General features: G+C 39.6%; 2 protein-coding genes across 6 annotated transcripts; one reads left to right on the top strand and one right to left on the bottom strand.

Annotated features, from left to right (window-relative positions):
- The first annotated feature begins 471 nt into the window (after positions 1-471).
- Positions 472-7,765, top strand: fbxo33 (F-box protein 33). The gene is made up of 4 exons (XM_079458666.1): positions 472-1,026; positions 1,606-1,716; positions 2,099-2,766; positions 3,344-7,765. Exons 1-4 carry the CDS (start codon positions 608-610, stop codon positions 3,607-3,609), a joined length of 1,464 nt encoding a protein of 487 aa, XP_079314792.1. The 5' UTR covers positions 472-607; the 3' UTR covers positions 3,610-7,765.
- A 276-nt stretch (positions 7,766-8,041) lies between these two features.
- On the bottom strand, positions 8,042-22,866 carry mia2 (MIA SH3 domain ER export factor 2). Of its 5 annotated transcripts, none has more exons than XM_079458659.1 (29): positions 22,388-22,866; positions 22,099-22,232; positions 21,497-21,589; positions 17,915-21,128; positions 17,428-17,721; positions 17,146-17,222; positions 15,740-15,871; positions 15,623-15,644; positions 15,440-15,528; positions 15,271-15,342; positions 14,701-14,811; positions 14,057-14,128; positions 13,866-13,970; positions 13,639-13,761; positions 13,465-13,567; positions 13,328-13,374; positions 13,035-13,125; positions 12,624-12,762; positions 12,409-12,510; positions 12,204-12,264; positions 11,846-11,881; positions 11,700-11,767; positions 11,519-11,595; positions 11,267-11,401; positions 10,967-11,083; positions 10,269-10,388; positions 9,273-9,295; positions 8,997-9,180; positions 8,042-8,781 (listed from the first exon to the last, which is right to left on the bottom strand). In XM_079458659.1, exons 1-29 carry the CDS (start codon positions 22,494-22,496, stop codon positions 8,600-8,602), a joined length of 6,132 nt encoding a protein of 2,043 aa, XP_079314785.1. In that variant the 5' UTR covers positions 22,497-22,866; the 3' UTR covers positions 8,042-8,599. The 5 variants fall into 5 exon arrangements, with proteins under 5 accessions (XP_079314785.1, XP_079314786.1, XP_079314787.1 ...); XM_079458660.1 differs by having other exon boundaries at positions 10,269-10,373; XM_079458661.1 differs by having other exon boundaries at positions 20,126-21,128.
- Between the last annotated feature and the right edge of the window lie 326 nt (positions 22,867-23,192).

Here is a 23,192-nt window from a genome sequence, read left to right as displayed (position 1 = left end):
CATCATGGTTTGTCTGTACATCTATTCAACATGGCTCAAATGCAGCAAGTGCCTCCATATTTAATTTTTGTTAAATATGGTAATAGTTTATTTTGTTCTTATTTAATATTATTTTTTCCTAACGAATACTTCAATTCATTTTTTTTCAGATCTAGAGAATATATGCTTTTTTAATGTAATAAGAGTGCCCTCTTTCGGCCATTCGATGTTTGGCAAAAAGCAAGGCCTTTTCGGAAGAAACCATTGTAACCTCCCGATCCGTGTATTTAGTAACGCGCGAAATACTGCGTTAAATAAGCCACTGTACGATACACGGTTGTTTTTAATACTATTCACATTCAAACAACCGACTTCATCCTTCATTTTAGCTCCCTTACGTACACATTATTCCAAAAAACGATTCTCGCCCCCTGTTATGAAAGGATAATGGTTCGATCCAGTAGTATTGAAAGCAAAGCCTTATCGCGCAGTTGTTTGTTTTGACCACAAGCAGCAGCAGCAGCAGCAGCATCCCGTAGCGGAGGTAGTTACGGGCGAGAAACGAGAGGCGCGGAATCGTATAACGGTTACGATTTTAACCTTCATCGCATCTTTATAGCCTACCGCCATGGCTCTGTGCAGTAGCGTCGGAGCCTTGGCGTTACCCAGCGAGCTCATCGTTCACATATTCTCCTTCCTATCTGACCGTGATAAGCTCCGGGCCTCGGCCGTGTGCTCCCGCTGGAGGGAGTGTCTTTTCTACCCTGCGCTGTGGACGGAGCTCAAGCTGCGTGTCGGCGGAGGAACCAACGGCGGCGGCTCTGGATCTGAACAAACCCCGCGGTTAGAGTTCCTCATGCGGAAGTTCGGCTCGTTTGTGCGGGAGCTGAGGCTGGAGTTCGCCCCGGTGGACGGGCATTTGAGTCCCCTGAACGGCGGAACGGAGCCCGTCGAGAGCGACCCGCAGTTCGCGGAGCGCTGGAAGGATGCGATGCTGACATATTTGGATCAGGTGTTGTGTGTGCTCGGCGGTTTGCGTTATAACAGGTAGGCGCGTTCGTGCGTGCTTTGACATTGCACCGGCGATAAATCGTTGCCTGGTTTGTTTTGCTTGCATTCGCTCGGCACCAGCCATGGCGCGGGCTCATAAACAAACCTTGCGCATTACGTAACGCCCCCGTGTCTTTCCTCCCCTGCGTGTGAATATCTGAAGCATCGCATGGCTGCTTGCTTTGTGATCACCTGGGAGCCTTGTTCACTATTGTGCCTGATGACACTTTAAGGATAATACAAAACATTCTAACAAGTCAAACATCACGTGAATGCATAGTATTCAAAGCTCAGCACTCACATGATGTTGGCCATTTACACATCAGGCTTTATTTGTGAATGAACCAATATAGATGTTTCCTGAAAATTCCCCGCACTGGCTTTCTGTTGTGAGCTGTCCATGTGTGTTCTATTGTGATGCTTTCGGTGTCTGGTGTTTTCCTCCCCTTTGTGTTTTCTTGTGAATTGAGAGCAATCATTTGGCATTGGTGTTTCTATCTTCTATCGAATTATGTTATGTTTATGGTATAAATAATGTTGAAAATATTCAACTAATATTTTGACTTCTCTCTCCAGAAATCTCCAGACATTGAGTTTGTATGGTGACACATGCATTCTGCAGGATGATGGCATTTTGGACCGCTCTTACCTCAACCAGGTCGACCAAGGGGGCAAGAAAATAAAAGAGTATGTTAATGCCATACTGTAGCATTGTACTGTTTAAAGATTCATGGTGTACAACATCAAGGCCTTCATCATCAAATTATCTTATAATATTATCCATCTTGCATACATCTTTACATTATTGTATTGTATAATTATGCATGTTACACAATATAATGTGGTACATGCATAATTGACACTTAAAGTTATGTCTGGCATTCATCAAATGAAATGACAAGTCATGTCAAGTGCAATGCATTATGGGATACTGTATTATTCAATGTATTGTGCTGCAAGTGTTTTATACACTTTGAGAAGTATGCATATTAAGAAACTTTATTCTGAAATTCTCAAATCTTACGATTTCGAACCTAACAACGGTTTCTTTTCCTCGTCTGTCTTTTAGAATCCAGCAGATCTTTGAAGAGATCCTGTCCAACAGCAGGCAGATGAAGTGGTTGTCGTCTGCGTTCATGCTCGGCGTGGTGACCTCCCGCTCGCTGGCCTCTCTCTCTAACGCCAGCACCAGCTCTCTCGAGCACCTCAGCCTGCAAGATAACCAGCTGCCCAGCCTGGTGTCCACGGTCGAGCTGGAGAGGCTCGTTCACCTACGCTCTTTGTCTCTGGACTTCTGCGACTTCACCTCCGACATGTGCCGTCTCCTTGCCTCCGCTGACCGAGCTCCTCTCCATCGCCTTTCCCTCCTGCTCAACGGCACTCCTTTAGATGTCAAGCCTTTGGACGGTATGACCACCGAAGATGATTGGAAAGCCCTGGTCCGCTGCAGCACAAACCTACGCGTCTATATCATGGCTATGGACGTTTGCAGCCAGGATCTTCTGCGTGTTCTAAAGCCCAGCATTCCCCTCGAGAGGATCCACCTGGACAGCTACAGCACACTGGTGACGGATGGTGTCGTGGAGCTCATCTCCCAGCAGTACCACAAAACCCTCACCCACTTCATCTTGATGAGAGACGACGCCGGATTTCCAGATCTCAGCGTTAATCGCAACGAGGACCCTCTGGTTCTGCTCGCCTGGCGCTGTGTGCACCTTGTTGTCTTGATCATTCATGGTAATTAGAGTTTTCCAAAACATTTTAATTGTTGGGGATTCATTTATTCTTGCGGCATGTGACACCATGTAAAGATTTCCATTGAATTGCTAGAATGTTCTTCATTCAAATGCACCCATTGAGTATTTCAAAATAATTTCAAATTGAGTTTCAAAATAATGAATTTGTTATGTATTATTATATTAAAAATATGATATTACAACACCTAAGATACCTGTCCTCAGACCATATCCTTAATACTGCATTTCGATTTAATCAGAAATTTTCAAATCACTTTGAAAATATGAAAAACAGACAATATTACATTTTGTAAACTATTGCGAAAAGGGTTTTCTATAAGGTTAATGTGTTTATTTTGTCAACACTAAGCTGTCAACACCATCAGATTGTCTTTTCGTAATTTAATAGATGGATCTGAAAATCAGCTTTACGGTTTAATCCGTAAAAAACATAATTCCTTTGTACGTAAACTCCTGTTTGTTGTGACACTCTTGTTTCAAGAATCATTGAATCAAACTGTATTTTCACATTTTATACGTTTTCGCTATCATGTTCTTACGTTTCTTTTGCTCCACAGGTTACACCGTGTGGTCCCACAACCTCGTGGCCATTTCTCGTCTGCGTGGTACCAACCTCAAAGTCCTGGAGGTGTCTGAAGAGAGCATCGACTTCGACCCAGACCAGTCGGTCTACATCGAGGGCGACCCCGTCCACAATCTGGTGAAGGAGGTGTCCTTAGGCTTGGACCGCGCCTGGCGTCCCTCCACAGACAACAGCGTCGTCCTGAACGAGCCCACTCAGCACTTCCACCGTGAGATGCAGAGCTTCAGCGCGGGCATGTAGACGCACTGGGGCCGAACGGCCCAAAAACCCCTTTCTAACCCTGTGCTTGCTGATTGTTCACTAAATGCGCCCTTTCTCATTTTACATATTCTTTCTTTTCATTGCTTTTTTGATTTTTTGTTTCCTTTTCCTTGTAGTGTGAATTAATCCTTTATATGTGCTGTGTTTAATCAGTATTAGCTCTATATTTATATCTATATATCCTGCTTATTACAAGAAGAGTGTAGTTGGGTATTGGTTTAGTAGCTGATGGAGTAAATGTAGAGGGGGGCTTATATACAGCTAGCTTAAAAGTTGTACAGCGAGTTGTTTCTCCTCTAGCTTTTTGTCCGTTTGTTGGTTTCCTCTAGAACGCGTGGAGTTCCCTTAAACTATCAGTCGATCCTTTTTGGCTTTCGAATTGACGAAATCTCACGTTCTCTTTTACCTTTTGGGAGATTAGTCTTCCGGCCGAGGGACAGGGCTGATCCACAGCTACAGTTAGATCCCTTCCTCTTTGTTCCTCAGTTTGTCGTTGTTATTTGGAAGTGAGGATCGGTGTTAACCACACGTTTGGGATATAGCTCCTGCTGGTTTTTCTCAACCTGGAAGTAGACGCGCCTCTGCCGATGAAACCAATCGTAGAGGTTTTCAGTCTGGTGTGTGACACCTGCATGCTGACCGCCCTCCAGCACAATATCTGGGCCCAGCCATAGGTGTGTGTGTGTGTGTGTGTGTGTGTGTGTGTGTGTATTCTCCTTTTTCTGTATTTTTGTTTTAATGAAGTCTTTTCGTCTGTCTCAGGTAGGCAAAAATGATATGGCAAGGAAAATGAAGATGATGGTTATGATGTTTTGGAGAGTGAAAACAATCAACTGTTCTGTCAGTTTTAATTGTTCTTCTGTAGTCACAGTTGCCTTTCGAACTTTCCCTTATTTATTCATGCTTGATGTTTTTAGCCTTGGATTCAATCTGTTCGATTATATCGACCATTTTTATAGAGCGTCATTCGTGCATGATTACCAACCGAAGCGTATCGACGTGAGAGTAATCCTCATCGTGAATGGATTGAATCCAGACTACAGTATTTCATCTGTGAAACATTAGATGGAGGGAGGCAGATGTTTGCTTGTTCCATATCTCAGGATTCCTGCACTTGCGGTACTTTTCCAGTCGATAGCTTTTGTTAAAGCTCTTTGTTCAGAGGGTCGATGGGCAAGATGATGTAGATTTTTGAAGACGAGAAAGCTCTTCCAACAGAATGCGCTTTAGAAGCTGCTGGTTTTTATTTTTACCTATTATATTCTGTAAGATTAAAAATCTCATTATGTCGTTTGCTTTTACATATATTGTCTGTTCGCGTTTTTAAGAATCAAAGTGGAGAGAAGCTGCGGTCAAACTGAAGCCTTCCTGAAAGATTCCCCCTCGTTCAAGAGCATATTGTTATTTTATTGAAACGATTTGTCGAAGAGCAAAGTACTTTTTTACTTCTCTAACTCTGTAAGGCCTCAGAACTTCCAGTCTTTTGGTGGCATAGACACCCGTTATCAAAGCCAAACCTGGTTAGAAATGTAAGCCATCAAGCACTCAAGACAAACGTAGAGCCAAAGTGAACCATTACAGCGTGAACGTTCTCTATATGCAACTGTTTGAGGGGTAACGTAGAAGTTAGCTTATGATCTTGTTAAGATCAGTGGTCCAAAGAGAGGTTTTAAGCTGTTACCCAATGACATCCAACAGCTCTTAGCATGTGAAGGCCTGCACAAAGAGTTTAGATAAATGTTACTCTACACTTTATAAATGTGAAGATTTATTACAAGCTATTATGGTTCCTATGTCAACAGCAGCTTTGATTGTGGCCAGAAAGCAAAAGGGCGTGATTAAATCTGTCACCGTTGTTATTTAGCCCATTTTTAATAACCCATGGTCTTAAAAAATCATTGTTTTTCAGGCGTGTTGGCATAGGTGACGAAAATGCTGGAATGAACGTTGTGAACCGCTTCATGTTCGGAATCTCTTACATGAGTGCCAGTAGTGGGATTCTGTATATATCTTCAAAAGTCCCATTTCTATTTTAGTAGAGCACCAAAAAGAATTGAACTACGTGTGTACTTTATTTAGAGCTTGTTGTATATTGATTTTGCTCTGTGGTGGATAAGGACTGGAGTGCCGGTCGGTCTTTCTTACAAACCGCTTAAGAGTTCATACCGTGCCTACAAACCCAGAACAGGTTTCGCTTCGAACCCACGTCATTTCTGCATCCCTGCTTGATGATTTGACAAGCGATACAAAGACCTATTTAAACTGTCAGTGTTTTCGTCTAGTTTTTTTCTGCGCGTGTGTAGTGTAAACGTTCAAAAAGTGCATACATTAGAGAAGGAGGTGTACGTTCAGTACAAAAGAGCACCACTTCTTCTGCAGTGAACAGGAAAGGCCTTTCTCAGGGTTTCTGTTAGACGTACGGAGGAAAAAGTCCAATCGCTCAGGCCTCGAAACATGAAAGTTTCCACAGAGAAATAATCTTCTCAGCAGTCACTGGATTTAACTTCTGTCAGCGCGTCTGCGCCAGCTGCCAAAGATCACGGTGATACAACGTTTTTTCGTAGTGCCCACATGCTGGCAGAGGGCAGGGCCAACGGTTGATCGGCCAAGATGTACTACTACTACTACTGCTTGTATTGTATTAAGGCAACTACTATTAGATAAATGTACCAACGGAAGAGAGGTTGGACTTGAGCGGTGGTCCACAGCTGTGCTGTGACTTGGGTCAACAAATGCGTTAGATCTCTATTGCACCTGTTTCACTGTGAAAAGTGAATGTAATTTAACTATTGAAAAATCAAGGTTGGTTCTATCAGACCTATAAGCTGCTATGAGACGTGTTAGGAACATTCCACTGGGGAGATAAAAACGAAAATGGCCAAATGTCTGCATGAACAGATTATTTTTTTACTCTTTTATTCGTTTTCTTTCCGCTCGGGATCTGGAATCAGCACACGACTGGTCCCGCAGTGAAATTTGCGAAGTCGTGGACACGGTCGGCTTATTTTTTACTCTTGAACGATTCGACCAGTCGGTTGTTACAACTCAGTTGGATCCCACGGTTTTTGTTTTTAGTTTCCGAAGCATTATATGCATTTCACAATCTCTCGTAGTACGGAGAAAGCTGTATGTCCAGAGGCTGCTATGAACCCCGTCTGGGAAAAGTCGACATTGTTACAATTGCCTGTTAAAGCTTTTCCGTTAGATAGCTGAATGATAAACCACACGCCAGCCTATAGAGGGGTAAAAAGTGGAGTTCGTTTTTACGGTAAATCCAACAATCCAAGTTACCACGTATCCACTTTAGGTCAACACAGGCCTCTCTTTATTTCTTTCTCTGGCTGGCCTACAGCAAAATCAAAAACTATGCAATTGAAATGCATATGATCCAGTGGCTCTTAACTTATCCTTTTTTTTTTCTTTTGTTTTCTGTCACTCAAATAGAAATTACCTTGCAAGGATACTTGGCCTTATTATTGTTATTAATATTGTTTTAAGATCTTGATTCTTCGGAAGCCAACTCAGTTTCAGAGGCGACCGTGGGTTTCAGACATGGTCTCTGTGAGACTGGCCAGCAGGCCCCAGTTATAAGAGGTACGAATGTTGTGCATTTGTTTAAAATCAGGACAGTTTGCAATAAAAAAAAAGTGGCCATCATGGGGCACGAGCAGTGCGAAGACCACGCTGCTACCTTGTAAACTTAACGGGGAGTTAACTAAGATAACATAACATGCATATGCGTATTATGTATATCAACGTATATACTTTTATGCAACACGTCCGGGTTCTATTTATGAACACCTAAAAAGTTTATAAGCGTTGCTGTTTTGCAAAAGTGGTTTTACCATCTTAAATGTTTAATATTTGGGCAGGTGTGTTCTGTCTACTTTTTGTCTCTGGTGAGCACATAGCATTGGATTTTATATGTACATCTGCAAACAAGAAGTACGCTGGGCACAGGTGTGAACATGCCAGGTGGGAAGATTTTTAATGAAAAATGTGATCTTGAGGTTCCACGATAAAGAAGGAAAATCTATGAAAACTTGACTGAAAGAGATTGGGTAAACCAGCCGAATGTTGATTTGAATTAATGTTGAACGAATGCATTTTCTTTTAATCGGTAAATAAAAGCATTAAAAAACATTTGCATTGACTGTTTTCATTTACAGTTTTTAGTTGTTAAAAGGATTTGATAGTTTAACAATGTATTCCATAACCCAATATCTGGTTACCTTCATTTGATAAATAATATAACTGCTTCATTGGTTAAGCAAAGCCTTATTAAAAAAATATGTAGGAAAGTATTCGTTATTTGATTTAATTAAATATAACATTGTCTTTTCTTGAAAGCTTTGTAAGATTTGCCCATTGGCATCATATCTTTGCAAAAAAAAACACAATCCAGTGTTTTTGTTCAATGACATCTTTTATGTACACAAGTTTATTTCATCAGACCACTTTTAAAGCATAACTTGTTAAAGGAAACTATAAATACCATTAACTACATGGACGGTTCTCTGGACTTTTGTTTTTTGTTGAGCAAGTCACCAGTGGTGCTTGAAACTTTCCAAGTCTTCAAACAACATCCTATTCACAATATATACTTGTTTCAAGTTTTATATACAGTTTGACAAATATGCGGACCTTGCATCAACTACCTTCAATTTAAAAAACATTACAATCCTGAGCATTTATAATCCTGTTAAAAGCAGTCCGGTTGACTTTTCAAACATACAGATTTACATAATACATTAGGTCATACACTCTCACGCTGTACCTTAAATATAGAGATCAGTTTGACAAATGATTCCTCTTCATAAAATAACCAGTAGCATTTGCCGTATACTTGACTAGGCTCTGCACTCAAGAGATAACCACATTGCTACTTCGGTTAAATATCTAAGGAAACACCTGAGTACAACAACAACAACAGGAAGTCACAAACTGTATGATGGGGAGATCAATCAGATCAGATGACATCGTGAGGTGAAGGAGACTGTTCAGGGCGCTGCTCGCTTCCTGGTGGGGAAGGCCTGGGAGGTGGTCCAGGGGAAAAATTGTCAGATGGGGGTCTTGGTGGCAGATAGCCCATATGTTGAGGGAATGGCAGCGGAGCTCTGGGAAACATCCCAGGGGGAAGTGGCCCTCGCACTGTAAGAAATCAAGTTAAAGTTTATTACCTTTAACACCGCATCAGATAATTCGACACTAAATAATGAAATGATGATGCTACTTTAAGTAGGGTTGCCAGGTATTTGCAGTGTTTGTCCAATTGTTTCAAAGATTACTAAATAAAACTAATTTCAAAAGTTGTAATACAAAAACGATATTACACATGTGAGTTAAAGAGATCAGGATTCACATACTGCCTATGGGCTGTCCACGGGGTGGAAAGAATTCTGGTGGTCCATAAGGGCCCCTGAGTGGGATGTGTGGATCTCTATGGTCCATTGGTGGCGGTATTCTCATTAATGGGGCACCGGGAAGAGGTCCCAATCTGGAATCTGGATCAGGATGCATTCTCATGTCTCCAGGCATTGAGTGGGGACCCTAGGAAGATTTGTTTCATTTGCCGGGACGAATGAAAACTACATATAGCTATCACCACATTTTCTCACAAAACAAGTGATGGGTTTACTCACGTCTCGGTTTTCATTCCCACTGACTGATGATGACCCAAACCAGAACAAAGGAGAGAGAGAAAGAGAGAGAAATGAGTGATCTTAGGGATATCGGTTCCAAACCTCCATTATCGCATTTAAATCTTTGAATGCGTCAATCTGATTGGTTGACAAACGTTCTATGGGTATGCGTTAACTTTCAGTAAATGCACACCTATAAAGGTGTTCCAGGTCTGCCGACCACATTAGAGTTCCACTCTTTTTTAACTTCTGGTGATACAAACAATACGAGAAATAAATAATATTACTGGCTTTTCTGTCACATTACTGCAAACACGCAGGTGAGGGTGCGTTCTCGCTCTCTCACTCACTTATACACCACGTAGCATGGTACCAGTGGCTCAAGCCTCAGAGTCTGTTCGCTATGGACGCTTGCAATGAGATGCGCAAGAAAGTAGTCCCACCATCAGTTTTAAAGACGATGACATGACAGACGTTGAAATTAAACATTTTAACAATGTCCTGTGGTGTGGTGAACGTGGTACAAGCGGAAGTATAGACTACGGTCAATTATTCCTTACTTAATAACTACATTTCGTTACACTGTACTTGTATATGTGTAATGACAATAAAGTTGAATCTAATCTAATTCACTTCTTAAGGACATATAAAAGCGAGCTCATTCATGCCTTGACAGTAAACGCTGTTACCTGAACTACATAAAACAAGTGAGCAGGGAGTTTTTTGCTAATAGAATTTTACATAAGATAATTCCCCCGTGTCTCTCAGTATTACTCACGCATCCCATTAGTCATGTACAACCCAGGTCTAGTTATAATATACAATTTAATATAATGATTTGCTTTGAAGCGGTAGACTAGACATATTGACTCACTAACAACATGCTCATTTTTACGTCACTCTGAATCAAAGCGTCTCCTAAATGAAAATAATTCTACAGTAGCACCCAGCTCACATAACCTTAATCTGGATAAATATAGAGAATGAAAGACTTACCCGATTTGTCACCAAAGTATCCTGAATCAGGATGTGGCGGTCTAGGAGGTAAAGGGCCCATCGGGTATGGCCCTGGAGGGGGCCTCCTATAAGGCATACCTGGGTCTGGGAGAGGGTGACCTTCCATTAACAGTATGTATAATTATCACTCACATGTGAAATCCGACACACATAATGGTACAACTTTTTAAAGAATACATATCTGAAAATAATGGAAATGAGGCACTATGTACAACTACCAAACGACCAGTGCTGGGATGGACATGATGTTGATAGTGACATTTAATAATACAGTGATGTCCTTTGCCGTTTGTGCCCTCACTGTGAAACAACTCAACACTACTGTACATTAAACAACAAAGGGCATGTTCGGTGGCTCTTGAATGTACAGCTTGGCTGAGTCAGCAACTCTCTGTCAGTTTTCTCTTCAGTAACAATCAAAAAAGTACCTTTACACGAGTTCAGAGTTGGCTAAACAATATTCTATACTTTTGTGACAGTTTATTATTTGTGTAGTTATTGTAATGCTAAGCAAGGCTTCCTGCACCGACAATATTAGTGTTCTATCGTCATAAAAAAAGACCAGAAAACAAGTCAACTGTAGCGCAAGGTTTTGATATAAAAACATAATTTGGATAGAAGAACCCCAGAGGTAAGAAATACAATCTGCTCAAGGCCATAGCAGAACATCACTGTACCTGGAGGGCCCCTGCGTTCTCTGTCCCAGGAGGGTGACAGTGAGCCACTATCAGAGCGAGGCCCGCTCCGATCAAAGTCTGGCCCACCACTAGGGGGCACTACCATGCCACGGGACACTGATTACATTAAAGTTAGAGTCAAGGAGAATGAATGGGGGGAGCATAAGAGGGCAAACAAAAGTGTTGGATGAGGTTAAGAAAATGAAGTAAGTAAAGGAGACAATGAACAAAACAAACGAATTAATGAAATATTCCATTTACTAATTGAAGATTATACAGGATGGCATGTGTATACACTACCTCTAGCACCTGGGCCCATCAAAAACTGTGGTGAAAGTCGAGGGGGGCCGTCCATCAGTGTAGGTGGGGAAAGAAAGGCCCGTGTTTCTGAGGATGGTCGGCCAAGAGGAGAGGGCCCATAGGGAGATCTCTCACCTGCGAGAGAGTGAATATCAAGAAAAAGACCATAGATACACTACATCACTACTAACTGAACTGACTAATAGAGTTTCACAAAATAAACATGTATTAGAAAAGTGCAAAGTATCTAACCTCGAAGTAAAGGTCTGCCCTCTCGTACATACGGATCCTTTTCAAGAATCTCCAACTTAAACTGGGAATCTGTCAGCCTGCAAATGTAATACAAAGACGTGTGCTTTATGGATACACGTTGTAAAAAGACATTACATATGCACCATGCATGTGAAAGTGATTTTAATTCCCCGTATCTTACCTCTGGCGGAGATTTGAGTTTTCTCTTTTGACATCTGCTAGATCTCGATCGGCTGCTCTTGCAGCCAGCTGTAAAACAGACGACGCAGAGTAAAAACAACATCAACCATCTGTAAGCCAAAAATTGATGGTATGAAAACAACTTACCCAGTTATCATGAGCCTTTTTCTCTTGAGAAGCAACCTGAAAGCAAATATTAAAATGCATTAAATACTTAAATAAGCATGTATATAATATATTTATTATAAGGCCGATGTGGATTTTTGAATAAATGTGTTACTCTACCTAACTAACTTAGTGTTTGTTCTGTTCCATTGTCACAAATAAACTACATTATACAGTATAAATATACAGATGAGTTTAAATTTTTTTGGAAAATACATGTCAAATTTGGATTAAGAAATACAACAGTGTTTCTATTGTAATTATATTTTAAATGTAAGCAAACTCTTGACCTTAACTATTGCTACTTCTAGTCCGAAAAAGAGGTTTTTAAATAAATCACCTGATTCTTGTAAGCTTGTGAAGTCCTATCCAGCTCCTCTTCCAGGTCTTTGGCTCTTTGTCTGCGTAAAACAGTGACAGAACCTCAAATGTAAACTTTCTGTTTTTAAATCATAGTTCCTGTTCAACTTATAGGCCGTCTGCTTTGTTGTGATTGCATGCCACAAAAAACAAATTCCTTGCACGTGTCAAAAAACTTCTCTCACCTGTATGTGTTGAGCTCCTCAGCAGCGAGAGTGATCTTTTTGCCTGCTTTGTTTAGCTTCTCTTCCTTCTGTAAGCGTTCCTTTTCCTCCACCGTTAACATTCTGACAAGAGTCCAACAAATAATTGAGTTACGGGCACATTAGCCTATTTTATGCAGCAAATTAATGTCAAGAGAAAATACTCTTTTATAGGATGCAGCTGTTTGTATCGCTACCTGTGAAGTTTGAGTTCATTCTCCTGGTACATCTCAGTCATGATCTGCAGTTTCTGCTGTAGTTTCTGAATTTCGCTGGAGTATTTGGCACTTTCCGACTCAAACACCCCTTTATCCTCCTCAAGTTCCTTGATGCCCCCTGAGAGTCAAAAACCGAGAAGACGCTTGACAACCAGTCTGATTTCCATGTTTGATGTTACCAGGCCAAAACAAATGAGTTACTCTACAGTTTTTGTCATTTATAAGATCATCAACTTAGCAAATGGTAAATTGGGTTGCTTTCGAGGTTGCAATTTTTCTAGACTGAAGCTTAACATGCTTAAAACAACCAGTACGCATTTAAAACCTGGTACAACAGATGTTGAAAAAGGGAACATTGTCTATAGTTCATGGGAACTGATCTCTGTCTACCTTGGAGATCTTCTTTGGCTTTCATCTCGTCTGTGAGTTTGGCAAACACTCTGTTCTTATCTTCCTCCATGGACTTCAAGTCCGCACTCATCTGTGACAAAGAGAAGAATTCACTTAAACAGTTTTTTGTAATATTTTAATAAAATAATGGACATTTTTTTGCAAAAAGGCATTTCTTCACTGTGGTGAAAAGTGACTGCTCACCTAGAAAGCATTCAAAGTGTTGTTTAGTTAAGGAGGTTACAAGATCTCACCCAAACAACAACCAATGAGCAAATTAATTGTACAAATACCTTGGCTGCTTCAATAAGTTTATGTACTTTCTGCTTCTGGTGGAAATCTGCAAGAACAACGTAGACTCAAGATCTGACCTCAGCACAATATGCTTCATAGCAGGGGACATTGTGGGCTCTTGAAAAACAGTTTATACCTGAACTGTTGCCATTCTCTGTTCCGGCTATATTTTTGCTGCTGTCAATGGTGTCGTCTTCAGAATTCCAGTCTTTCATCTTCAGTAGGCATTCTGTCAGGGACTGATACAGGAGGAGAAATAGTCAGAAAAGCACTTTTGTCAGGTTGAATGCACGTATGGATGCATTCTTACCTTGATGCGTTCGTCTTTGTTAGCACAGTCCTCCATCATGCCAGCGTGAGATCTTTCACACAGCTTCGTCTCCTCCTCTAACTCCCCAAGACGTTCATTCCACACCTCAGCCTCCAGAACCAACTGAGTAAAGACCATCATGCAGTCACAAATGCTGTACAGTCCAGCATTAAGCCAAATGAAGATCGTCTCAGGCACGCACACACATTCTGTTCTTTCATTCTCACCTGGGCTTTACTCTCAAGCAGCATTTCGTGCTCTTCTTTAGCTGCCTGCAGGTTCTTCTGCAGTCGCTCCGTGTTGATCTTGTGAATCTTCAGAGTCGTGTTGTCCTACACGTGGACATACAGATGAACCCATCATCATCTGGCACATTCGTTTTGGCTCTTGTGCAGAGCTCTTCAGACACAATTCATACCTGTTCCAACTGTGACTTTCGTTGTTTAGCTTCTTCTTCCAAATTCCTTAAAATCAGCTCGAGCTCAGCAAGCTGGAGGAAACAGAGATCGAGACACCTCAGGGGGTTAAGTAAATCATCTCAAGTAACTTATAAAAACTACCATTTAATCTCAATTTACATTTCAAAACATTAAACGTTTTTGACAGGGACTTCCAATGCATTTGAGGTAGAATATATATTTGATAAACTGTACACATCGGTTTGTGTTTTCAAACTGATTTTGCTGTTCCTAAGGTCTTTGCACATACAGTCCGGAATTTCCTATGCGTTTTTTCGTATTTTGCGCTCGTTTGTACAGAGTCTCTGAATTGTCAAAACGGCTCTCAAATGCTTGCAACGGATGCGAAAAACGCAGAAAATCTAACCCAATTTTTACATGACGGACGAAAATATCGGAGCCAGTGCGAGAATGTGATTGACACAACGTGAGATTGAATTTATTTTTAACGTGCTGAAATTTCGGACTCAATGTGCAATGGACTTTAGGGTCATGATCTACCAATAGAGCTGTAAACAGGCAACAAACCATCAAATCTACCAAAGGTAATTATTTGCAATAAAGACGAGTAAGAAATATAGAAGGGTACATATAAAAATAATACCTGATCCTCTTGCTGTTTTCTTGCTTTGTTTTGATGGGACAGCTCCTCCTGTAGCCGTTCAATTTCTTTTTTCATCTGGCTGTTTGATTCCTCAAGCTTCTGTGATGCCACCTAAAGAAAATATGATTGGATTGGTCAGATAACAAGAAAATATGACAGATCATATAGATGATACATATGAGAACTGGCTTTCAATCATACATGTGTAACACATAAAACCTTAGTGGAATAAGCATAACAATCATTCTTGTTGTAATTATTTAGGGCCCACTAGACATGTTTTCCATTTATAAAATACAATGATTTAAGATTAAATGAATAAAAGCACATGAAAAACTTATACATTTATGCATTTCGCAGACGCTTTTATCCAAAGCGACTTAAATTGCATTGTATTATACATTTCTTCTGAATATGTGCATCCTCACTGAGCATATTAGATATTACAAGCATTTTAGATCCCACACAAATCCAATAACTAATATATGAAATATATGAATACATAAAAAATCAACTAATGGTATCTTAATGACAGGTATTATTAGAAATCTACATAAAGACCGTCTTTACCTCCAAGCTTTCATTTTCTGCCGTTTGAGCAGATATACCACTGTTCTGAAGTGTTGATTCCAGTTTCTCATACTGTTAAAGCAGATGGACAGCATTGTCTTAGGAAAGTGATTTAAATCAATATTTATGTGAATAATGTACTTAGGAAATATAACATGGTCTCGCTAACCTTTTGTTTGACCTCACTGAACGTCTCCAGCACTTTGCACTTTTCATCCAACAGTTCTGCCACTTTCTGAGCCATCTGTTTCTCTTTGCCTGCGAACACAGCAGACCGGATCAGTTCGGTCAGACAGTGAGGATCAGTTCAGAGAAAAAGGCTGATCATATAATCTAGCACAATCAGACATACTTGCATAAAGTCTGCTTTTGATCTGTGGAACAAAACAGACAAACATTATCATCACTTGCAAAGTTCACTGAAATGATTAAGTTAGCAATGTGTTCTGAGCAGAAATAGATGACTTACAGAGTGGATAAACCTGCAGCTGAACATAAGCAGTGTGCATAAACCGAAAAAGCCTGTAAAAACCACAGCTTCCCAAGGAAGTCCATATAAGTCAGGACCAGGACGTATGTCATCAGGAAGTGATGATACAACCTGAAACACACACAAAAAATACATACTTAAAGTTGGTGTGAGAATTCAATTAGATTTACAACAATGATTATGGCTTTATTTGTACAAAACAAAACAAATGTGTACACACACGCACAAATAGTCTCAACATCAAACTGGATACATGCATGATGACATAAAAAGGCCATATCCACCTGTCAACATACTAATGCTAACCAGCCACAAATAAAATGTCAAACAAAGACAGTGAAAGGGCAACTAAACATATTACAGATGAATAAACCAACATGACAGATGGTGTATACCAGAAACACATTAATACACAAATCAACCTCACGTTGAGAAACGTGTAAAGTTACCTGATGCATCAATGCTAACAGTCAAATGCTGGTACATAAGCGCAGCAATGACACAAGACATGTAAACAAACGCTGGGAAACTTAAGTCTGACAGGCGTAAAATAATCATGTTTTAACCGCTGACAGCTGCCACACACACACAGTTTCATCATACACACTGCCGCATACATCTCTGATCTTCTCCACGGCGAGCGTGTAGTAAATCTTCGCCGCTCCTCTCGTGTCAGTCGCTTCCGTGACGAGCGACTCGGCCATAAATTCGTCTGCCATGATTTAACTCGAATCAAGCGATGATATTTAAAGTTTTCCGTAATCTTTTGAATCGTCTGTTGTTACGCCATGGTGCCTCTACTCTCACTGCCAGTGCGCACTGCGCTGAGGGGAGGAGCGCACTGTTGTTTTAAGGTGGGTTAGTAATTGATATCATGTCGTGTTTTGAGAAAACTAATAAAACACGGGTGCTATTTACTTTTTCAACGTTTTAAAGAGTGGGAGGTGTGAATTTTGTTTACGTTAAAACTCATACATTTCTTTTCTGGGAATAAAGTTTAACTTCACAGAAAACACAACCCCTAAACGAGTAATGGTTTCTTCCAGACGTCACCAATTGCAGAACGCCAGCATGTCCCACTTGAGTTTTAAAGCGACAGCGACGCAGTTAGCGATCGGTAAAGGGTGAAAAACTTGATTTGGGCAAGTTATGAAACGCGGTTAAAATGTAATCAAGCCGTTGTTTCTTTAATGGGTGTGTTGAAGATGGCTTTATATACAAGCTCGCTGATTCTGAGACCTGTCGAGCAGCTCAAACGTGACTGGTTTAGGTTGTTGAGGGCCTAAACAGCATCACATGAATGTAAGATGACAAATGTTTGAATGAAATTGCCTTAAAGGAACAGGCCACTTTGTTCACAACTGTTTTATATGAAGAAGACTCACCTTGTCCACTACAGATGCAAGTCCATTCGTTGTAACCCCGCCAACAAGAACAGCCAGCTGATAAAATTGCTCTACGCCTGCCAAAAAAGGAAAATAACACATCATTACAGAGAATAAATGTTATTGTTCTGACTTGAGTTATTATTATGAATATAGAATAGAATGTGTTACAAAAATGTCAGGATATTCTTAAAATAAGCCATTCGGGGCTTAAATAACAGAATTTAGATTTTGGGGTAGTCTACTCCATCATTTCAAGCTCAAGAAAAGTGAAGCCCTCACCGTTTTGTAATGCTTCGGGTTTAATGCGCACCTCAGAGAAAAGGTTTAGCTGGAAAGACGTTTTCTTGATTTCAAAATCTGTTGAATCCTTATGCATTCCTTTGTCCTGATCAAAAGTCTGAATTATATTCTTGAAAAGATCCTTCTCCTCGGAGACGGACACATCTAAAGGATGGTTGATGTCATTGACAGATCCCTCGGTCAGTTGATTATTTTCAGCCTCTTGAGTGAAGATTTGCGTATTCTCTTTTACACTGAGACAGGCTCCATGAGAACAGTCCTCTTGACTGCTTCCTGTTTGGACAAAAATGGAACATCACACTGGAATATTTCTAATACTTTATCATTATTGTCACCATTATCATTTCCCATTAATTGAATTAACAAAGGTTAGTTAGTTAAAAATCCCATGCAGTATCCACCACAATTATATATTCCACCATCTGTTATGCCCTGAAAGAGTTTCAAACTTGAACATCATCTGTACCTGGGCTTCCATCTACTTTCATGTTTGTTTTCCCTGGTGCATAGGTCTCTCTTATAGTTGAAAAGAGGAAAGGCAATTTTTGTAATGCTGGATATTCATTATTGCTATTCTTGTCAGGAAAACCATCATTGTTTTGAATTTGTCTTCTTGTCTTTATTTGGTATTCCAATAGCTGTTCTATGTCATTGAGTTCAGCAAGATCATCATTATCCCGAACCGTATCCATATTCGAAATGCTTCCGACTTTGGAATCCAGCCATGTTAACTTGTGATGTCCAACTATATCTAAAAGATCTTTAATATTCTGTTCACTCAGATGTGAATATAGGTTAGGGTATTCTTCAGAGGGCTTTTGTGGGGGTTTTATCTTTACGGTAGAAACCAAAGTGTGAATGTGAGAGCGTCCAGGTAATGCCTCACCAGCTTCCAGCTCCAGGGTCATGTCAGCATCAGTCGGATCCTGGGTCGCACCTGTGACACTTTCAGCGTTGGTTTGATGATCCATATGATTTGCAATATCAGTCTCTGAATCTGCATTTTCTATCTGTTCAGCACCTTGAAGTGACTTTGTGTCATTTTGTGCAAATACATCTTTGGTTAATTTCGCTTCGATAGAAGAGATATGGTGAGAGAGGTCCTCTGTGCCAACATCTTTATTGTTTGCATCTGGTTCATTCTGGAGGTTATCATTAACATAATTTAAATCGGCGAGAGAATATTCACCATCAGGCTCACTCTTTGTAGATGCTTCCTGGGACAAATATTCATTTTTCGTTTGTGTGTTGTCATTCTGCTTGGAGAAATCAGAATTCAAAGCTTTATAATCTAAACCTGTGTTTAGTTCTTTTGTTTCGAGATCATTCTCTGTAGATTCAGATACTGTTCTGGCATTTAGTTTTTCCGTGACGCCGTCTTGATGTCCACCTTCTGAATTTGTTCGACTCTCATCTATTAATATAACATCCCTAATACCAACATCCGCCTCAACATCTGTCTCCAATAAGCCATCATGCAGTTCCGTCGTGTTTTCCATTTTTTCATCTATTGTTTGATCTGAATGAAATGCAGGTCCAGTATCTGAGTTTATATTTTCTTCGCTTGTGGCGGCCAATTCAGTTTCTGGTTTATGACTGTGAACCAGAGCATATCCATTTTCACTTTCATTAAGAGAAATTATGCTTGTGCTTGATTTATATTCATTGCTTATTTCTGTTTCAAGTGTTCCTGAATCCGATAAAATTTCATCCTTCTTCATGATATCTTCATCTTCTGATCGTGTCTCATTTATTTCTGTAACATCAAGTATGCCTAAACTATCATCCTTTATCTCTGCGCCTGTGTCCTCGACAGCTAAAATACGTTCATCACTATGTCCAGATAATGTGTCCATAATTGTCTTAGAATCTCCATTTGGGTTTTGACTAATTGTGATAGTCTCAATATTGGATTTAGTGTCTGAATCTTCATAGCCAGATATTTGTTTTTCTTTATCGTCTGATTCAGTTTCAGTGGCTAACTTTGTTACTTCAGATGTTTGAAAATCAACTACAGGGTTTGTGCTATTGGAAATGGAAGAAATTACCTCATCATCATTTTCTTGTTGCTTTGTAGTTTCTGAATCACTTTCTCGATCATAGATCATTTGTTTTAACTCGTCCTTTAAAATGTCAGCATTTGAATTCATTAAATGCTTTTTGCTTTGAATAACATCTGCAATTGAATTATCTGCTGACATTGTTTTAGAGACTTCTGAATCTTTACTCTCTCGTGTATCATCATCCTGTGAGGTGTCATTCACTTTTCTGTTGTCTTTTAATGTCATTCTGTCATTAGACAGTTCTTGGGTTTCACTAATTAAATCCGTTGGGAATGTATCGTGTTCCAAAAAGTATTTCTCACCTGAATCTACCTGTTTTGTTGTCTTTTCCTCTTCACTTTGCAATTGTCCCTGTTGATTTTGCTTCATCTCTCTATCTAAACTGTCGGCAGCATTGTTTTCAGTTTGAATAACATCTTTGATTAAATTATCTGTTGGTTTTATTTCAGAGGTTTCTGAAACTGTTCTGTCTCGTGTATCATCGTTTTGGGTGCTTGAGTCTTGTGAATGATCATCTATTTCTTTTAATGCTATTGATTCATCTGACTGGATTTGACTAATTACATCAACATTAAGATCAGATACGTCGGTTTTCTCATCTAGTTCTTTCTTACCTCTATCTTCATCCTTTGTAGTTAGTTCATTATCGCGTTCCACATCACTCTTTACTACTGCGTCTGACTGAAATGGAATCTTAATGTTATCAATCATGGAAGACAAACTGACTGAAAATATGGACTGTGAGCTTGACTCTGAGTCTTTGTCCCTGTTGTCCTCTGTGTTTGGAGTAGATTTATCATTTTTTTCCTCAGACAGGCTGTCTTTATCCTCATCACTTTCAAATCGCTCTTTACTGTAAATGTCTGTAATTCCATTGTAGATAGTTCCATACCACCCTGTCTGTGCTTTCTCTTCTGTTTTATCATCTTCCAAGCTATGATCCTCATTCTCCACATTGGGATCTGGATTGTTTTCATCTTTCTGTATGTTTTCCACCGAATCCACAGATTGATCAGGGTTGCTCTGGTTGTCAATGTTTTCATTTATGATTTCAGCCTCAGGTTTTCTAGCATCGTCCTTACCAAAGCCCAGAACATCCATACCCATACTCAACCAGGAGCTGGACGGTTGAGATAAAGGTTCCTTCCAGTCTTTCCGTTTCTCAGTGTTGTCTTGAGTTTCAACCTTGGAGTCCTTGACTCCAAAGGCATTGGTCAATTCACCCCTAATCCAACCGAACGTTCCATGCTTTGGCTTCTCATCTATTTGGGTCTCCTCGATATCCATTGCTATTCTTCTGCTTTTGAAGGGTTCTTGGTCGCTGCTGTCATCCTGTTGTTCATCCATGTTGCTTTGTTCATTCCTGCCAAACAATCCATTAACAGCAGAGCCTATCCAGGAAGACCCACCTTGTTCTGTTGTCTTGGGGTTTGGTTGGTCAGAGACATCTTGAACGGAAATCTGGCCAGGGTCACTTTCTTCTGTATTAATAAGTTTATCATGAGCTTCATTGATTATTGCTTTATGGGGTTCTTGAGTCACATCTTCCAGATCATCAAACTCATGGCTGCTGTCAATGACTGACCCATTTTCATCAATGCAAAAGAAGTCGTATTCCTGAGGAAAGAATTTGCAGTAATTGACACTAATGTTATTGACAGATGCTTTTCTTACCATAAAATCATAATTTCAATGTACTGTATTTGTTTACTTCATATAATGTTATCTTCACTGTAAACCAAATAATATGTTTAAAAAAGTTTGTCCCCATAAATTATAAAACATGACGGTTTATCAGCTTCATGTATATTTGTGCTTCTCAGAATAACATCCTTCACACCAAATTTTTTATTAATTATATTTTTAGCAGATTTAATGCACAATATTAAATCTGACTTGTAGAGAATTGTATCAATTTTGACAAGAAAAACCTGACATGAAAACTATTAAATTCAGATAATTTTGTAAATGTACTGTAACATTACCTGGGTGGGCACCTGGATTTCCTTTTTCTCATCAACAAAACGCTGATCAACTTTGACAGCATCTTTGGGGAACAAACCAAACAGTTTGTCTATCTACAAAATGGGAAAAAATATATTTGTAATAAAAGGAATGAAAACGTTGATCTAGAACAAGGGTTTTCAAACTGGGCCTCCAAAAGGTTGCACGGGGTCCTCAGAAATTAACACTTAACAAACATTTAAAAGTCTACTGAACATTAGGATTGTTTCAAGTGTTTATCAGCTTTTTTGCAACACAGTTTCCAGAATGTTCATATTTGTATATTTCTAGAGAGTTTTTCTCACCATAGTTCTTATCTTTTGCACTTCAAGTGAAAGCCAGGTTTAGAATCAATATGTTGTCTTTATAAAATCATATCTATCTAACAAAGTTAGCTATGTATTTTAAAATGGGGGTCCCTCACAAAAGGTTCATTTTATTTTGTGGTCCTTGGTATCATAAAGCTTGAAACCCCTGATCTAGAGGACACAGACACAGAGTATTTAAACTTGACACCAATGTACTTATATTTCAATTGATTAAGAACGCAACATAAAAGATGTACAATTTCAAAAAAGCTTACACTTCCTGCCCAAAGATCATTTCTTTTTCCGGAAAGTTTGTAGTAAACTGTTATTATGTCCCCTTTTCTAAAATTCAGAAACCGGCAGTCTTGAGCACTGTTGTCTCTCTGGGCCTCCACACGACTCATCATACCTAAAGCAATAAACATTTATTCAGACTGCTTGACAATAATATGTGCAATAATATAAACATAAACTAACAACGTATTGTTTTCTGAATGATTCGAAACGTTTGTGACTGCATTCACAATTTTACAAAACATCAGATAAATAATAAAGAATTCTTACTTGCACACTCTGGGTCTCCACATACTTTGAAGTCTGATGTTAAACCCAAACCCTGGTGTAAAACCCCAAGTCCAACATAAAACAAAATAAATACATGTACATCCGTCATGTTTGCATATATCCACCAATTCCCTTCATCTCATTAGATCCATTTCTTTAAGTTTATTCCCAAATCCAATAACCGAGTGAAAGAAATCCAAGCTAGGTCTCTCTTTTGAGAGAATTAAGCAATCTGATCGTAGTCTGTCATGCAGAGATTGGATTAGAGGTTACTGACAGTAAATGATTAACATCACCACACGCCACATCAGGGGCACACTTTAGCTTTAAACTAAGGACCAAAACCACATCGAAAGCTGAAGGTTGTCATTTTGACTTTAACGTTACTTGAACTTTTTAAATTGTGAATATTAATATAAATGCTACGATTTTCCTTGCAAGAGTAATAGTATCTGTGTGTCAGTCCAGAATGCTGTTATGGTTACCCAAGAGGGGATAATGAAGATATGGGACTGATCAAAGGTCCACACAGTCTGAAGTTCTTCCAGGAGGGGCAACATAAAACATTTGATGTCAGTCAGTCTTGTAGATAAGGTGGACTTTCAAAATAGGGATGCCTTCTTACAAACTGATAAAATGTTTAAAAAGCTCTCGGTTGAAGTCACTTTGGATACATGCATAAATGGCAAAACAAGAGTTTCGGAAGCATTAACATGTTTAACACAAACAACCACTTGTGACAAAATGTGACCCTGGATCACAAAACCAGTCTTAAGTAGCACGGGAACATTTTTAGTAAAAGCCA

This window comes from Barbatula barbatula, assembly GCF_947034865.1.
Source record: "Barbatula barbatula genome assembly, chromosome: 6".
NCBI lineage: Eukaryota > Metazoa > Chordata > Actinopteri > Cypriniformes > Nemacheilidae > Barbatula > Barbatula barbatula.
This window is presented reverse-complemented; position numbering and strand designations above follow the sequence as displayed.